Here is an 18160-nt window from a genome sequence, read left to right on the forward strand (position 1 = left end):
ACGTCTCCTCAGGCTTTAGGAAACACTAATCAACATTTTTCTCAATTTTTTGGACCTAACAACTAATCGATTAATCCAGAAAAGATTCGTTAGTTGCAGCCCTAATTCTCTCTCCCAACTCGTCACATATGGACACTTGGTCAAGAACCCTTGGCGTCGCTTTTTAATGCCGTGTAGGGCTCTGTGGTCAAGTTAGCAAGTCCACTTATAAACGTCGCACTTTGGTTAGGTTCAGGTAAAGATCATCATAACTAAGTTATGTAATTTAAGAGAGATTCCTGTATTAGATTCCTTGCATGATCCATAACAACTGCAGCACTGCCTGAAACTGCGCTCAAAAATGCATTAAATAAATGAATTAATCGACGCCGACTTTTTGTTTCACACGGAAAACAAACACAGGCTTTCGCAATGTCTGGGTTTTCTGATTACCTTTCTGAAGCTCGGATTAGCTGGAGCTTCCGTCTGACCCACAGATCTGCATCTTTGAGAAAAGTATGGAAGAAACTGTCTTTGCTCCCTGGACTTATTCTGACTCTCTGTCCCTGAAGTCTAGACTGAACTGGGAAAAGGGGGCGTTTAAGAACAACTTGGAATCAGTCACCTGGACCTTCAGGTGGATTAAATGACCTGGAGCAGATCTTTTGACTGATTCATATTGACCCAGATTGATTCCTGATGTTGACGTCCGACGAATCCTGATGAATATTTTTGATATCTCATGATACCGTAACTTATTTTCATTGTAAATTGTTCCATTTTTCTATGTGTGCAACCCTGTTAATCGTGCTGCTGCACGTCTCGGGACGCAGAGACTTTTCCTGCTTAAATAAAGACGACAAAATTTTTAATAAATGAATGACAGGACTAGTTTTTATGTTCACGTTTCTCTTGATATGCGGCTGCACACACGTGTTTGTATTTAAATCATCTGCGGGACATTATATGAAGAATGTTTGATGTGTTGCTGATTTAATGCGTCTGAATAATCCTACGATTCATGTAAACACAGTATTCATTCATTCGCAGGACTGATTCTGGAATGATCTGCTTTGCGGGGGCTACCGCAGCTATATAACACACTCTCTCTTCTAAATGGAGATTTCTTGTGAATGATTGTGGGGTCGTCAGCAGGAACTAGTGAACATGGACTCGTTGGTATTCGTCCTGCAGGAACGTGCTCAGCAGAATGTGTCCGGTAGCTGTAGAGGTCTCTGCCGCAGAAGCCGATGGATGAATCAGTGTTCAGGGTTTCTGTCGGCTGCGTCTCGTCTCCTCTCGCCTGGCGTCCATTTTGTCGTCATGTGTGCAGCTGGCTGTGTTTTTAATGGAGGAGGTTTGGATCAGAGCCACAAAATCAGTCCGTGAGATGCACAGGAAGAAGAAAGATATTCAGGTTTCCTTTTGTTACACACACACATGCACAACGGCTTCATTTGGATTCAGACTGAAATCCTCAGAGGGTCGTATCAAAGCCTTCCTCCCCCCTTTCATCATCCCGTTACCACGGCAACGCCTCGGGATGGGATGTGTGTGTGAGCCAGAGACTCTGCAGACAAAGAGGAGAGCTGTGTGTGTGAGAGAGCAGTGAAATGATCGAAAACTCTCTGTTTTTTGCTTCTTAAATCTGTCAGGCTGAATTTCAGGAGGGGGGGGGGGGGGGTCCTTTAGTGAAGACGTGAAACAACATGGAGTCTGTGATATTCACTATTTCCCTCAGTGGAAACATCAAAGGTTACAAAACACACACACAAAATAATAATTAATCTATTATAAAAGGGTTTGTGGATATATTTGTGGTTTATATTGTATAAATGTGTACGCAACATTAACATTAACCTGTTTATAATTCTTTAATTATTATTGTGTGTGTGTGTTCGTAACCTTTGATGTTTCCACTGAGGGAAATAGTGAAAATCACAGACTCCATGTTGTTTCTGTGTTTCAATCATAATGTGTATTTAAAAAGTGGGCGTGGCCGCCGTGACGTCCCCCATTGGTTTGCAGACTACAGTTTTGAGGCCTCTTTTTAGAACCAGATGTGACCATATTTGGACGAGAGGGTGGAGCTAGCTAGCTTGGTTAGCAAGGTGCATCTTTAGTTCACGTTAGCTGTGATATTAGCTGGGATAAACATTTAAAACAAAACGTACTTCCTGAAAAATGAGCGGCCTACTCCTGATGAGCTTTTTCAACAGCGCTGGTTAAACATACACAGAGCAGCGGGTACAAGTCGCCTCTATTCTTATTGACAAATTGCCATGGTAGCGACTTGTCAATCAGCTTGTAGCCCCGCCCTAAAGCCTCCCCTGCTTCCTGGTCTCTGTTCCTCTAAATGGGACCATAATTTACTAAATGAACATCATGCTGTGTTGAAGAAGACTTGAAACTAGCGACTGAGACCAGAAACTCATCAGGAAAGTGTTTACTGAGGGAATAAATCAGCTGACAAGTAGAAACAGTTTCTCTCTGCAGCCGCTGGAGTCGCCCCCTGCTGGCTGCTGGAGAGGACGCAGGTTTAAGGCTCTTCAGCGCTGGCTTCAGCTGTGAGATCCGGAGGTTCCCACTTCGTTTTTTATTTTCTAATTTATATCCATTAGCTCCTGTTTGTTGTAATTGTTTAATCACACACCTGATGCAGAATCCCTGACTTTGTGCAAGTGTACCTAGAAGAATTGATCTTGTTTTGAATGCAAAGGGTGGCCACTCAAATATTGATTTGATTCAGATTTTTCTTCTGTTCACTCATTTTAAAATTTGTTAATTTATTAATATAATATTTTAACATGTCTGTTTTTGAAAACATTCTTATTTTACAGCATTTTTCCACGTCTGCCTAAAACCTTTAACTAAACCTATAACCTTTATTTCTCTCTAATATTTTCTGACTTTAGGATCAGAAGATTATTAAAATGAAGAAATATTGTCAAATGTTGGCAACAAGAATCAACATTTATCACTTCAAATGTAAACTCCTAAACGTAAAAAGCTGGAATATTTTGCAAATAAAAATGCATATTTATGGGTTAGATTCAATACTTGTGTCTTCACTGTTACTCAAAATCTTTTGTGCTACTGTAACCCCTAAAAATAATAGAACAGTTAAACAGTTAATAAATCTTTAAAAACACCCGTTTACAGTCTTTCATCCAACTGGAGGATTAAATAGATGAAATGAAAAGTTATTATCTGTGTGTTTATAAAATACAAAAATTCTTCAGCCTGAAAACACTCAGCGAAAACATAAATAGGTCAGCGTTGTTTCCGTCCTCTTCTCTGGCAGTCGGCCCAGAGTTTGGGACCTCTCTAATATTCTCCAATACAGAAAACAACTTCTACACCAACTGCAGTTTATATCGCAGGATTTGTATGAATTGACCTTATTTCAGATTTTAGGTTAAATTATAATTATACAGGCACAGAATAATAACCTTTTTTTTACCAGAGTTTCCTTGATTTGTATATTTTTAATTTCACATGACGTACTTTATTTTATACAGCAACATTTCAACAAGACAAATAAAAATCAGACAATTAAAATATTACAAGAATAAAACAGGATAGGTATAAGATACAGACAATGATGATGATAACAATAATAATAAAGTTTTGGAAATAAAACTGTGCTAACATTAATAAAACCTCTTTGAGATGTGATTTAACAGATTCTGCAGATTTAAATCCTCACTGATGCAACATTCATGTTTCTGTTGTTTTTCTGCTTTTTTACCTACATGTTTTTCTTTTTTGTCCTCGTTTCTAGATAAATCTGTATAAAATAGTGTAGTACACGTGAATGTCTGAAATCGGTTAATTGATCTGTCTGCAGTGATGTTACACCTGCTACACGGTGAGTCTCTGAGCTTCTGATGCAGTCGGATCATCACTGCCAGGCGTCAGAGACTCTGCTCGGTGATGTGTTTAAATCTCTCCCCCTCATCTTCTTCCTCTCTCTCTCTCTCTGTGCAGCTATCTGGAGCAGAGAAGCCCCCTGCTGGAGAGCCGGAGAACAACACGTCGTCAGCTGCTGCAGCAGGAACGGACGCTCCTGCAGACGGAGGCAGCAAGGTGACACATCCTGCACCACCCGGGGTGAACGAGGGGTTAATACAGACATTCTGCAGCTTTACAGAGAAAAGCAGATCAATCCATTTACTCAAGTACTGTACCAAAGTACCATTTTGAGGTACTTGTACTTTACTTGAGTATTTCTATTTTCCACTCTGCCACATTTCAGACGGACGTATCGTACTTTTTACTGCACTACAACGATTTGATAACTTTAGTAACTTTGCAGATTCAGATTAATAATATAAAACATTATCAAACAAATAAAAATAACACTTTCTTGATCCCTTGGTGAAATTCAGAAGCGACCCAGCAGAATATAAGTCAGCAAAAATGGGCCAAATAAGGTTGGAGCTTTATGGCACAATTACTGATCTTGAATTGTTGCTACAACAATAGTTGACATGTAAAATAGTTTTGATTGGTCTGAGATTTCATCACGTAGATTTCTCTCATCGGGTGATAAAGCTATTATAAGTAACCTCACCAACAAAGTTATATGTTTATGAAAGATGTTTTGCCAGGCTCTTTCAAATGAAAATATTCATTTTAGGTACTAGCGAGCCAAAACGGGCCACTCAAGAAATTGAGGTTCAAAGGTGTGTGATCAATCTGTTCACTTGTTAATGCATTTTTCAATTAAATATTTGTTCAACTTTTTATTGCATGAAATGTATTTAAATGTTAGTTTCCTGGAAAAATGTAGATGATTTCAGTTAAAATTACTTTACATTATCCTAAACAACATGCTGATACTCAAACTATCATAAAGACAAAACAATTAGACTTTTTCAAATGTTTATACGAATAAATATTTTTTACAAATAAAGATTATTATTATTATTATTATTATTTTAAAAAGAGTAAGATCCTTTTTGTTTAACCAGAAACAGTCTCTCTAGCGCTCTTGTCAAAGCCACCAGACTGTGTTGATAAAAGCAGTAACTTTAGCTCACAGAACCCGGGATTGCTGATGTACCGCTGCCTCGGTCGGGTAGATTGTTTGTGTTATTGTGAGACTTAAAAACACCAAAGTGACACAATAACACAAACTGATATGTCGAGGCAGCGGTACACCAAACGGGTAAAATTCCTCTTTTTGTCAATGGAGTCTGGTGGCTTTGACGAGCGATATAGAGACTGTTTCTGGTTCAACAAAAAGGGTCTAACTCGTTAAAAAAAAGATGTCAGTAGGAATCCGGCATCAGACTGGTTTCAAATAATGTTCTCTGAGTTGAACAGATGTTGACCTCCCCTCCCTTCAGGTGGAGATGGTGTTCTGGCTGCTCTCCATGCTCGCTAACAGAGATAAGGAGGAGATGTCTCGGACGCTGCTGGCTCTGTCCAGCTCTCAGGACAGCTGCATCGCCATGAGAAAGTCCGGCTGCGTCCCCCTGCTGGTCCAGATCCTGCACGAGGCCCCGGTTGGCGGCGCCCCCGGGGAGACGGGCGGTACGACGACAGGCTGCAGCCGAGATGCCAAATCCAGAGCCAGCGCCGCCCTCCACAACATCATCTACTCCCAGCAGGACGAGGGCCAGGCCCGCCGGGAGATGAGGGTGCTGCACATGCTGGAGCAGATCCGGACCTACTGTGACAGCGGCTGGGACTGGATCGAGAGCCACGCAGGGACACCTTCACCCGGAGGAACCAAAACCACCGGTGAGTCAAGCGCCCTCTAAACCTGAAGGAACCAGTCCCTCAGGTTCCTTCTACACCTAGAGCCTAAACCACTCCTGAGCCGTGCAAAGAAACCTGACCTTCTGGTTTTGTCCTCTGCAGACATCCCTGAGCCAGTTGACCCTCAGATCTGTCAGGCCATGTGCGCCATCATGAAGCTTTCCTTCGAAGAGGAGTACCGACGCGCCATGAATGAATTAGGTTTGTGAAACACTTCAAACTCTTCTGGTTTTCCCAACATCAGAGACACATTTATCTGTAAGAGTTTCATGTTTTCCTCCAGGTGGTCTGCAGGTGGTGGCGGATCTGATCCACCTGGACCAGGACATGTACGGCATGCAGAACGACCCCATCAACATGGCGCTGCGCCGCTACGCAGGGATGGCAGTGACTAACCTCACCTTCGGAGACGTCGTCAACAAGGTGAACAGAGACGCACGACGCTATGAACAGTCAGACGTGGATCAGGGACAGCAGGGCTCTGATACAAAGGTGTATCACTACCTGTAGCCCCGCCCACAGGAGATAAAATAACCTTTAGTGAGCTCAAAGGATCCCAGCAGCAAAAGAAAGTCTGAAAACATAATTTCATTTCATTAGGATGAGAGAAGTAAACCAAAAGCATCTCCACTGATCTTCTACAAGAATAGAAGTACTTTATACTGACTGAAAACTAAAGGGGACAGAGCGTTTGCTGTCAGGGCCCTGAGGCTCTGGAACAGCCTGCCCGAGGAAATCAGGTCGGCTGAGTCAGTGAACTCTTTTAAGTCCCTTCTTAAAACATACTTTTATAGGAGAGCTTTTCCCGATCTTATTTGACTTTTTTATCCCTTTTATTTTATTGTATTTTACTAATTTTATATTAAATTTTCATGCTCTTATCTTTTTTTTGTATTATTCTTTACACTTGTTAAAGCACTTTGTAACTTGTTTTTGAAAAGTGCTCTACAAATAAGGATTATTATTATTTATTATTATTATACACCTAAAATAATTATACACCTAAAACAAGTACTTTATGCACCTAAAACAAGTACTTTATGCACCTAAAATAATTATACACCTAAAATAATTATACACCTAAAACAAGTACTTTATGCACCTAAAATAATTATGCACCTAAAACAAGTACTTTATGCACCTAAAATAATTATGCACCTAAAACAAGTACTTTATGCACCTAAAATAATTATACACCTAAAATAATTATACACCTAAAACAAGTACTTTATGCACCTAAAATAATTATACACCTAAAACAAGTACTTTATGCACCTAAAATAATTATGCACCTAAAACAAGTACTTTATGCACCTAAAACAAGTACTTTATGCACCTAAAATAATTATACACCTAAAACAAGTACTTTATGCACCTAAAATAATTATGCACCTAAAACAAGTACTTTATGCACCTAAAACAAGTACTTTATGCACCTAAAATAATTATGCAGCTAAAACAAGTACTTTATGCACCTAAAATAATTATGCACCTAAAACAAGTACTTTATGCACCTAAAATAATTATGCACCTAAAACAAGTACTTTATGCACCTAAAATAATTATACACCTAAAACAAGTACTTTATGCACCTAAAACAAGTACTTTATGCACCTAAAACAAGTACTTTATGCACCTAAAATAATTATACACCTAAAACAAGTACTTTATGCACCTAAAATAATTATGCACCTAAAACAAGTACTTTATGCACCTAAAACAAGTACTTTATGCACCTAAAATAATTATGCACCTAAAACAAGTACTTTATGCACCTAAAACAAGTACTTTATGCACCTAAAATAATTATGCACCTAAAACAATTATGCACCTAAAACAAGTACTTTATGCACCTAAAACAAGTACTTTATGCACCTAAAACAAGTACTTTATGCACCTAAAATAATTATGCACCTAAAACAAGTACTTTATGCACCTAAAACAAGTACTTTATGCACCTAAAATAATTATGCACCTAAAACAAGTACTTTATGCACCTAAAATAATTATGCACCTAAAATAATTATGCACCTAAAACAAGTACTTTATGCACCTAAAACAAGTACTTTATGCACCTAAAATAATTATACACCTAAAACAAGTACTTTATGCACCTAAAATAATTATACACCTAAAACAAGTACTTTATGCACCTAAAACAAGTACTTTATGCACCTAAAATAATTATACACCTAAAACAAGTACTTTATGCACCTAAAATAATTATGCACCTAAAACAAGTACTTTATGCACCTAAAACAAGTACTTTATGCACCTAAAATAATTATGCACCTAAAACAAGTACTTTATGCACCTAAAACAAGTACTTTATGCACCTAAAATAATTATACACCTAAAACAAGTACTTTATGCACCTAAAATAATTATGCACCTAAAATAATTATACATCTAAATGAAGAAGCACTTTATGCACCTTGAGTAATTGCTAACTGAGACACCAATGAAAACTTTACAAGCTGGAATAAAACAGAAATAGAAGCTTTCTTTGAATGAAAATGTTTATTTTTTAATATACAATGAGGTATTTCTTAATTAAATTAGCTTTTTAGCATATCACACAAAGTCAGATGTTTTCTTGTGATAATAAAGCAACCATCTCCAGATATTTACAGGAAGCTTCATCGATTTAATTTTTTTAAATACCACTCGTAGATGTGACGAACAGCTTTTTTCCACATATTTACAGATCAAATGCCACAAAAAATGAGAAGATATTTAAACCTCTGTAAATGTCTGGCTGTAAGAAACAGTGTGTATGATGATCTGACTCCCTTAGAGGGCGAGGAAACAAGTCATTTAGAGAAAACGGCTGTTTAAGATTAGCTAACACAAAAACAACTCACTCAGTATAAAACTGAACACATCTCTCTTAGATATCCGATGTATGAACCAACACTGTGCTCTAGAACAGTGGTTCTCAAACTATTTTTTTTCTTTCTTTTTTTTTTTTTTAAATCAGACCACAGACCCCCATTCTGATTTTTTATTTTTTTATTACAGAAAGTTTATGAAACCTGTGACCCAAGTAGTCATACATTCTGTCATTGGGTTACTTATTGATGGAATTATAACAAAAATAAATTGTTCCAGATTTTGCTGGGGACACCCAGGAACCTCCTCAAGGACCCCTAGGGTCCCTGAACCACACTTTGAGAACCACTGCTCTAGAAAACAAACTTTCAATTAAATAAGGACAGTTTAAAAAAGTTTTAAGTTTAAAATTCTAACTAAGATGAATGAAGTATATAACTGACTCAGTATTAAAGAGACAAATAATAATGTTTATATCTTTTTAATAATGGTTTTGTACATTTTATATCAGTCTGGTAATAATAATACAATCTGAAAAGAGTCATCATCACTTTGCACTGTGGTGTTTCGCCTTAAAGGTTTTTTTTATTAGAAATCAGCCTACTGTTGTGAAACAGTCAATGTCGCATGCTAAGTGTTAGCATTAGCATAGTGTTAGCTATAATGCGAGTGTCAGAACGTCATTAACCTTGGTGTTAGCATTAGCACGTAGCTTCTGCCTTCATAATGAAGTGGTGCGTTTATTGTAGAGTCTATATAGGAAGTGTGCTTTGGACACCAGCTCTGACAGACAGACTTCAGATCTGGTAAACACGTCTTTACTGATTCACCAAAGTAACCCGGGCCCGTCTGTTTTGACCTCCTTTAGGCCACTCTGTGCTCGAAGAAGAGCTGCCTCCAGGCTCTGGTGGCTCAGCTGGCCTCCGACAGCGAGGAGCTCCATCAGGTGGTCTCCAGCATCCTGAGGAACCTGTCCTGGAGGGCCGACATCAGCAGCAAGAAAGTCCTCAGAGACATCGGCTGTGTGTCTGCGCTGATGACCTGCGCCCTGCAGGCCACCAAGGTAACACAAAACAAACCAACCCACGCTGATAGAACGATAGAGAGAGGATGTAAATGTAACTGTAAGTGCCCTACTGTTATTTACACGTCCCTTAATATTCTGGTGAGAGTTAGGTTTATAAAAATAATAATCACCTTTATTTATAGAACACTTTTCAGAAACCATGTTATTATTTAAATGTTTATTTTTAAAGTGTAAAACAAACATCAGACAATAATGATGAAAACAAATCACAATTAAATACTAAGATATTAACTAAATAATATTTAAAGAGAAGGAAATTTATGAAGCACTTAAAATACAGTTAAAAGAAAAATATCTAATCAGGACATGCTCTCTTATAAAAGTTTGTTTTAAGAACGGACTTTAAAGAGTTCACTGACTGAGCCGACCTGATTTCCTCCGCAGGCTGTTGCAGAGATGTTTATATTGATACCGTTCTCATATGTTAAATGTAAGACTACAGAGAGCAGCCAGTTAGCTTCAGGACTGGAAACAACGAATCAGTTAGCCTGGCTCTGTCCAAAGGTAAAAAAATCCACCTACCAGCACCTGAGATTACGAGCTTTAAAGCTGCTGGTGGGTGGATTTTTTTTTTTACCTTTGGACAGAGCCAGGCTAACGGATTCCTCGTTTTCAGGCTTCATATCAAGCTGCTGGCATTAGTTTCATATTTACAGTAAAGACATGAGTGGTAACTATGGGGGTAAATCGATGTATTGCAATTCGTAAAGAGAACATTATTTACAAATAGATTTGAAATCTACAAACTCTCCACGATCCACAAAGAGAAATCAGTACTTGAAAACCAGAATTTGAATGAAGGCTAAGGGATTTGTCTGCGCTTGAGGATCATTTTAGTATTTATAGTTTCAAATTACAATTACAGGTCCAAATTCTGTGCAATGCTCAGAATTCAAGTGTGAAATCTGTGTTTGTGTTTCTAATCGTTGTCACAGTCCCCGTGGTAAACCAGTGTCAAAATGATTTTTAGACTAATGGGAAGCGGTCCGTATACAGAGTTGACACTTGAATGCTGAGCTTTTCACAGAATTTGGACGGTTGTATTGAAACAATGGTTTGAAAATATAAGTTGGACTGAGTTTGTTTTGTTAAGAGTGCATTTGTACAAATTCTAATTTGTGAAACAGTAGTGTCCAAATGCTGAGAACAAATATGAAATAATCTACAAATAGAATACAACCGGATCATTTTGCATAAATTCTGGTTTTCAAGTACAAGGACTGATTTGTGGATCACAGAGAGTTTGTTTGTGGATTTTGAAGCTATTTTTAGATCGTGTTTACAAATTGGTTCATTCATAGTCTCTGCATTTACCCCCATAGGTATCAATCTGAACATCTAACTCATGTTTAACTTTTCCTTTAAAAGACCAAACCAGTGTGTTTGCAAATTTTTTTAATATACCTGAATGTACTTTTCTTACTGTTCATTGCAGCCGTTACTTTCCATTCATTTCTATAAATGAAAATCAATTAGCAGATTCTTGAAACTTTCTTTGAGTTGGCTCTTTAGATTAAACATCACATCATGTCCTTTCTCAGTTCCTCTGATGTAGCATAGTTTAATTTGAAAAGGCCACTCTGATTGACCTAATGTGTACACCTTATGTCCGCTGTGATGGATTACACAACGTCTAAGTTTCAAGTGTCTGCTGATTTATTGTAATACTGTAAAAACGAATGGGAAAACAATAGATGGCTGGAACACTAGAAAACGGTTAGCTGTGATGTCAAGTCTACTCCAACTGTAGTAAATTGGCTAAAACATGCAAAACCACTGGGATGGTCCTTTTAATCATACTTCAAACATCCTGACAACAAAAACATTATGATTGAAGCTGTCAAGATTCAATGAGTGTATTTAGTATATTTTCTGTGTTGAAACAAACCTTTTGTTTTGCTGGTTTTCCAGGAGTCTACCTTGAAGAGTCTTCTGAGTGCTCTGTGGAATCTGTCGGCACACAGCATCGACAACAAGGTAGCGATTTGTTCGGTGGACAGCGCTCTGGGCTTCCTGGTCAGCACGCTGACGTACCGATGTCAGACCAACTCGCTCGCCATCATCGAGAGCGGCGGAGGGATCCTTCGTAACGTGTCGAGTCTGGTCGCCACACGAGAAGACTACAGGTAATGTTTCTGGGAATCAAACACTGAAACTCACATTAGTTAAATGTTTTTAGCGTTAATTTTCATTCTTCACATTTCAAATAATTTGACCAAAAAAATCCAAACTCAGCTTTTTATGGAGCTTCCAAACGCATCTAATGGTCTTCATTAGTGGATCAGTTGGAATCTTTGATGACCTGAGACGTGGTTGAAAACTCAAGAAACAGCTAGTGAGTCAAACTTGAGTTAAGATGTCTTTGTCGTCTTTTAGTTGGACATGAAATTGTTGTTTTCAAAGTCAAACATTAAAGCTAAAGTGATCTCCATTAACATTTGAGTAGCCAAAATAAACTAATACAAATTTAAATATGGTGGCTTTTCAATTTTAAAAGACTCGAGTTAAAGTGTTTTTATATATTTTTTTTTAGCTAAATTTATTACACAAACTGTTACTGCTAATCACTTTACTGGGCACAACAGTTTGTAGATGTTTTCTTACCTTTTCCACACAGCCATTGGCTTCTATTTATCAATCTCTCATATTGACATCAAAGGAAACCAATTGGGAAGAAACACATTTAAGGTCTCTTTCTTTCTTTCCTCACAGGCAAATCCTCAGGGACCACAACTGCCTCCACACTCTGCTGCAGCACCTGCGCTCCCACAGCCTGACCATAGTGAGCAATGCCTGCGGGACTCTGTGGAACCTTTCTGCCCGAAGTCCGAAAGACCAGGAGTTGCTCTGGGACCTCGGGGCAGTTAGCATGCTACGCAACCTTATCCACTCCAAGCACAAGATGATAGCCATGGGCAGCGCTGCAGCTTTAAGGAACCTCCTCACCAATCGACCCCTGAAATATAAGGATGCTGCGGTTGTATCCCCTGGATCCTGCATGCCCTCACTCTACATGAGGAAACAAAAGGCTCTGGAGGCAGAGCTGGACGCAAAACATCTAGCAGAGACTTTTGATACCCTTGAGAGACAGAGCCCCAAGCACCTGACCCTCAACAAGCCGCTTCGGCACATTGAGAGTCTGGCGAAGGATTACGCATCCGATTCTGGTTGTTTTGATGATGATGAGGCCCCCAATGTCTCCAGTAGCCTGGACACTGGGAGCTTCTCTATGCTGTCCATGTTCCTTACCAACTCTAACTTCCAGCAAAACCAGCCACGTAAGAGAGACAGTGAACCTGAGAGAGACATAGACCCGCCCCAGATGGTCGAGAAGAGACGTGCACCTTCTGACGATGTGGTATCTGCCGCTGCAGAGAAGCTTGCAAAAAAGATCACCAACACGGTTGCCAAGATCGACAGGTTAGTGGAGGACATCACCATGCATACATCCTCGGAGGACAGTTTTAGCCTGAGCTCTGAAGACCACCTGGCGGATTGGCCTTACGGACTGGATGAACTCAATGAAGCCCGGGCAAAATCATGCTCCCCCTGCCGTCTCTCTGAAACAAGCAGCTTGGCTCACAGAGAACGCCTCAGTAGAGCCCACGCTCTTTTGCGCCTCAAAAACGCTCATACAAGTGTATCAACAGACAGCCTAAACAGTGGAAGCACCAGTGATGGCTACTGCGGCAGCAAAGACCAGATGCGACCAGCTCCAAGAACTCTTATGATGCAACAACGACCCAATCAGCTTGATCTCAAGGTGGCTCATGAAGATTACCTTAATGTAAGATCGTCTGTTCTGAATGAGACTAACCAGCAGGATATTCCTGAGAGAGATTATGTGGACAACAAAGATATGAAAGCTCTAGAGCTCAGCAGCACAGATGCTGAAAAGAACCAGGATCAACCTGTACAAACACCTGTCAGTGCATCCACTAAAGTCTCCTCTGATGTCAGCATGACTTCAATTAAACTGTCTCCTTCTTATCAACAGGTCCCACTTATTCAGAGTGTGGCCAAATTTGGTGTAGCTAAGACGGCCATCAATGTCCAGGCTGCCCAAGCAATGAGGAGGCAAGCATGGGTACCTACCGTGATGACTGGGGGGAGTATTACAAAATTTTCTCCAATGACATCCACCAGAAGCCCAACTATTGGAACGATGGAGACTGTCCAGAAATACTCAGTGGAGAACACCCCGATTTGTTTCTCCCGCTGCAGTTCACTTTCCTCTCTCTCTTCTGGCGACGGAGCGCTGGATGGACAAAGCGAAAATGAGCTGGAGAGTGACTCGTCATTAGAAATAATTGAAGTGGAGGATGAAGAAGTAGTGAAGAGAGCTGAAGAGGATGAAACCTTGGAGGATTTGAGTGACAGCCAACTGCTCATGACTGACTCAAAAACCTTCCCCAGCAAAGACACCGATCCCACCGGCATCCCCTGTCCTGCCAAAAGAGAAAAGGTGTTCCTTAGAGGAGCTTCACCAGCCGTACTTGAAGACAGGTCTCCATCTAGTTCATCTGAGAACTACATCCACGAGACACCCCTGGTAATGAGTCGCTGTAGCTCAGTCAGTTCACTGGGCAGCTTTGAGTCTCCCTCTATTGCCAGCTCAATCCAAAGTGATCCTTGCAGTGAGATGATTGATGGAACAATAAGCCCTAGTGATCTTCCAGACAGCCCGGGGCAAACCATGCCTCCTAGTCGAAGTAAAACTCCATGTTGTGTTGAGTCAAATGGACCAGAAACACAGGCCCCAGGAGGAGCAGGCCAGTGGGAAAGCAGCCTGCGAAAGTTCATGGAGATCGCAGACTCTAAGGAGAGGTTTAACCTTCCTCCTGACTTAGACACCATGATCTACTTCACTGTGGAAAAGCCCACTGAGAACTTCTCTTGTGCTTCAAGCTTAAGTGCTTTGCCTCTTCACGAACACTACATACAGAAAGATGTGGAGCTGAAATTGACCCCCCTACTCCAGCAAAATGACAAAAATCTACCTTTCCCAGACAATGACGAGCAAGGACTCGACCATGGGGAGCGATATAGTGAGGGCAACTCAGACGACGACATAGAAATCTTAAAGGAGTGCATCAACTCAGCAATGCCCTCCAAATTCAGAAAAGTAAGACCTTCCCTGATGACCACCATCCCTCCTCATATTCTCAATTCCCAGATCCGAAAACAGATACATCTTCCGGTTTACATGATGCTCCCAAATGGCAAAACCCAAATGTGTACTGGAAGGCGAATTGTCATCCCACAGAAGGACTTCAAATTTGATGATTCATCCTTCACAGATTCTGCAGAAGGTACGCCTGTCAACTTCTCCAGCACAACATCGCTAAGTGATGAAACACTTCAGTATCCAGTGAAGGAGAGGGGCGCTAAAGACTGCACAGCTAAAGGTATGAACAAACATGAATTGCTCGACGATGAGGCAAAGAGGATCGAAGACTTGAGGATATTCTCACACTTCCACAAACCAAACAGAATAAACTACCCACCTGAGATACAAATTAACCGAACAACCAAACATGTTGTTCCCACTCAGAGGGTGCTGATGCAAAGCAAAGAGGTAGCCGATAGAGTGGCAAGCCAAAGAAATCGTGATCAGTCTCCTAACCAACAAAAGAAGAGGCAAGGTCAAGGCCCAGTCAGGAAACTGGAACTGCCTGTCATAAAGCAGAACACAGAAGGGAACCTCAATGTGGGATCACAAAAAGGAAACGCAATCTTTCGACAAATGACACATTCTTCAGAGGACAGTAACAGCTTCTACGATGACGAAAATGAAAAAGCTGAAACAATGAAACGAACAAGTAGAAAACAGATCAGGGACGCGAGTAGAAATACTCTCTCCCGGAGCATGACGAATATTGGCAGGATGGATAATTCCCAAGGAAAGTCCAGAGGGTTTCACAGGATAAAACAGAATCTAATAAAGGACGACTCCCTGGCATGTTACTCACTCAGCTCCTCTCTTAGTTCACTGAGTGATGCTGAGTTTGAGGATCCTAAATCAAAGGCCCAGCAAGTATGGCACAAAAACAGACACAACAAAACACTGAATATGATGCAACAAACAAAGCCTATGACCATTCACACCCAATATGAAGAGCCAAGCTCACCGAGCTCTGTCAGCATGGATTCAGAAGATGACCTCCTTCAGAAATGCATAACATCTGCCATGCCCAAGCAGAGAAGGAAGCTTGCTGCCAGGAAGAAGAAAGCAGAAAATACTCAAAAACAAAAGGCCTCTGATGGATGGAACATGGATGAGGAAATGGATAGTGATGATACGGCATGGGATAAAGATTCAGACCTCAATAGTGTTGAATGGAGAGCCATACAAGAAGGTGCTAATTGTGTTGTCACTGGGCTACAAGCATCGAAGTCTCAAGAGCCATCTTCTGAAGAGACTGAATCGGTCCTCTCATTCATGTCAACATCCAGCTTTACGCCAAAAGAAAGGAAGTTTGCAAAAGACAAAAAGGCAAATAAACCTCTAGACTTCGCTCAGCGCAAGCCAGTTCCAAACTTACCAGTTGTTTTCAGAGGCAGGACAGTGATCTATACACCAAAAAAAGAGGAAGCTCCATCACAAAGACCTCCGCCCAGAAAAGTACCAACCAAGACAGATGCTCCAAAGAACCCAAACCTTGCTCAGCACAGATCAAAGAGCCTTCACCGATTAGGCCACCCCCAGGATACTGAACTGTCTTTGCCAAAGAGGAGCTCTACTCCACCTCCAAGGATACCAAAAAGTTCATCCTCTGGATCCTCGCAAAGCTCTACACCATCCAAACAGTCGCAGAAGAAGATAACATCCCCGATTCAGACAAATAAATCCATCCAGAAAAAGAATCCCTTACCAGCTAGCAGCCCGCCAGCTAGTAGTCCCCCTGAAAGAAAGGGACGCTCTCCTGTTGTGAATCAAAATGAGAAATCCCCACCACCTAAAACTCAGAAATCCCCTGTGCGAATCCCTTTTATGCAAAATGCAGTCAGAGCCAGACCTCTGTCACCTCTGGTGACCAACCAAACAACAGGCAGACAAACCAATCAGGTCAATGGGAAAAGGGGGCCACCAGCCAATCGATTTGAACTGGTCAGGATGACTTCTGTCCATTCAAGTGGTGGCGAGTCTGATCGCAGTGGATTCTTGAGACAGCTGACTTTCATTAAGGAATCAAAGACTGTGCTGAGACGTGATGGCTCGGCACGCAACATGCCTGGATCTCAGAATGGATCCCCCAAGAGAGCAGTTCCTGGGGCTTCAGCTGTCTTCCTTTGCTCATCACGCTGTCAGGAACTTAAGGCAGCTGTGCAAAGCCAGAGAAGGGTGCAAGTTAAAGGTCCAGGACAAACACAGCAAGTCCAGAGGCCAGACCGCGGACTTCAGAAGCAGACTACAACCCTATCTAGAGCAACCTCCAGTGAAAGGGACCTATCTGCAAGACGCCCAGGCAGAAGAACTAGCTCCGAAAGCCCCTGCAGGGTGGCTCAGCGAAATGGGCCTGGCAGAGCTTCTGGAGCCAGGCAGCAACAAGACAAAGATACTTTTAAACGTCACGCCTCATCACCAAGCATAAACATACTGAGCCGAGTGACCAGCCGTTCTTCTCTCCGCTCGTCGTCGTCTGATTCGAGTGGAAGAGCAAAGAGCGAGGACGATACAAAGAAGAAGGGGCAGAGATCTGTATCTCGGCTAAATGACAGAGTCACCTGGAGGAGGATCAGGGATGAAGATGTACCGCAGATCTTGAAAAGTACTCTGCCAGCCAATGCATTACCTCTGGTGCCTTCTCCTGACGAGGAAAAGCCAAAGCCACCAGCTCTTCCAGGAAAACTGCCAACCATTTTACTTGCATCTCGCAAGACAAGTGACGCAACAGTCCAGACAGAAGATTTTTCAAACAACAAAACCAACTCGAGCACCTCTCCAACAGTCGAAACAGTTCCAGTGATCTCGGAGGAAGTGGCACGATTAGCGCTGCTCAGAAAGATTAGCGCCACCTCTGGGAGTAACCTCCAGGATGGAGATTCCGACGGCTCCCTTAGGAGCCACAGCACTGTTGCCACAGGAACATCAGACAGCCACGTGGGGGGAGCTGTTCATTTCCGCCAAGGATCCCCCAGCAAGGCCGCCCGAGTCACTCCATTTAATTACATCCCAAGCCCCATTGCCTGCTGCCTACAAGACACACAGAGCCAAGCAGCCACAATCAATGAGAAGTCAGAGGGGAAAAGTGAGTCATAGGACATTTCGTGGACAACATGGACGACTGTTTTCCTGAATGAAACTCAGCACTCAGGTGGAAAGACTAGGGATGTGCTGGTCTCTATACCTCGGGTATTGACCCTTTACTTTCCCCATTCACTGCATTTAAGTTTTTCCTCCCTGAACAATTGACCACAGCTTCCATCTACCATTCACAAAGGGTTGGATGTATGCATTGAGATAGGTCTAACAAACAGACCATCAATAAC

The 18160-nt window shown here is 41.3% G+C and overlaps 1 protein-coding gene across 1 annotated transcript; it reads left to right on the plus strand.

Annotated features, from left to right (window-relative positions):
- Nucleotides 1–3915: 3915 nt before the first annotated feature.
- Nucleotides 3916–17930, plus strand: LOC119888384 (adenomatous polyposis coli protein 2-like). Its single transcript, XM_038698946.1, has 7 exons — nt 3916–4068; nt 5334–5730; nt 5851–5949; nt 6032–6171; nt 9449–9643; nt 11579–11793; nt 12380–17930. The coding sequence occupies exons 1-7, from the start codon at nt 3916–3918 to the stop codon at nt 17928–17930; spliced, it is 6750 nt and encodes a 2249-aa protein (XP_038554874.1).
- The last annotated feature ends 230 nt before the right edge of the window (nt 17931–18160 follow it).

Source organism: Micropterus salmoides, unplaced genomic scaffold, assembly GCF_014851395.1.
Source record: "Micropterus salmoides isolate LMB-PRFRI ecotype aquatic unplaced genomic scaffold, ASM1485139v1 Ms_hic_scaffold_5, whole genome shotgun sequence".
Classification (NCBI taxonomy): domain Eukaryota; kingdom Metazoa; phylum Chordata; class Actinopteri; order Centrarchiformes; family Centrarchidae; genus Micropterus; species Micropterus salmoides.

What these genes read in the sequence shown, in the direction of transcription:
- LOC119888384 (XM_038698946.1), top strand. Translation starts at nt 3,916, where the DNA reads ATGTGTTTAAATCTCTCCCCCTCATCTTCTTCCTCTCTCTCTCTCTCT. An exon ending in TCGGAGACGTCGTCAACAAG is followed by an intron (nt 6,172 to 9,448) that starts GTGAACAGAGAC and finishes GACCTCCTTTAG; the next exon opens with GCCACTCTGTGCTCGAAGAA. An exon ending in GCGCCCTGCAGGCCACCAAG is followed by an intron (nt 9,644 to 11,578) that starts GTAACACAAAAC and finishes CTGGTTTTCCAG; the next exon opens with GAGTCTACCTTGAAGAGTCT.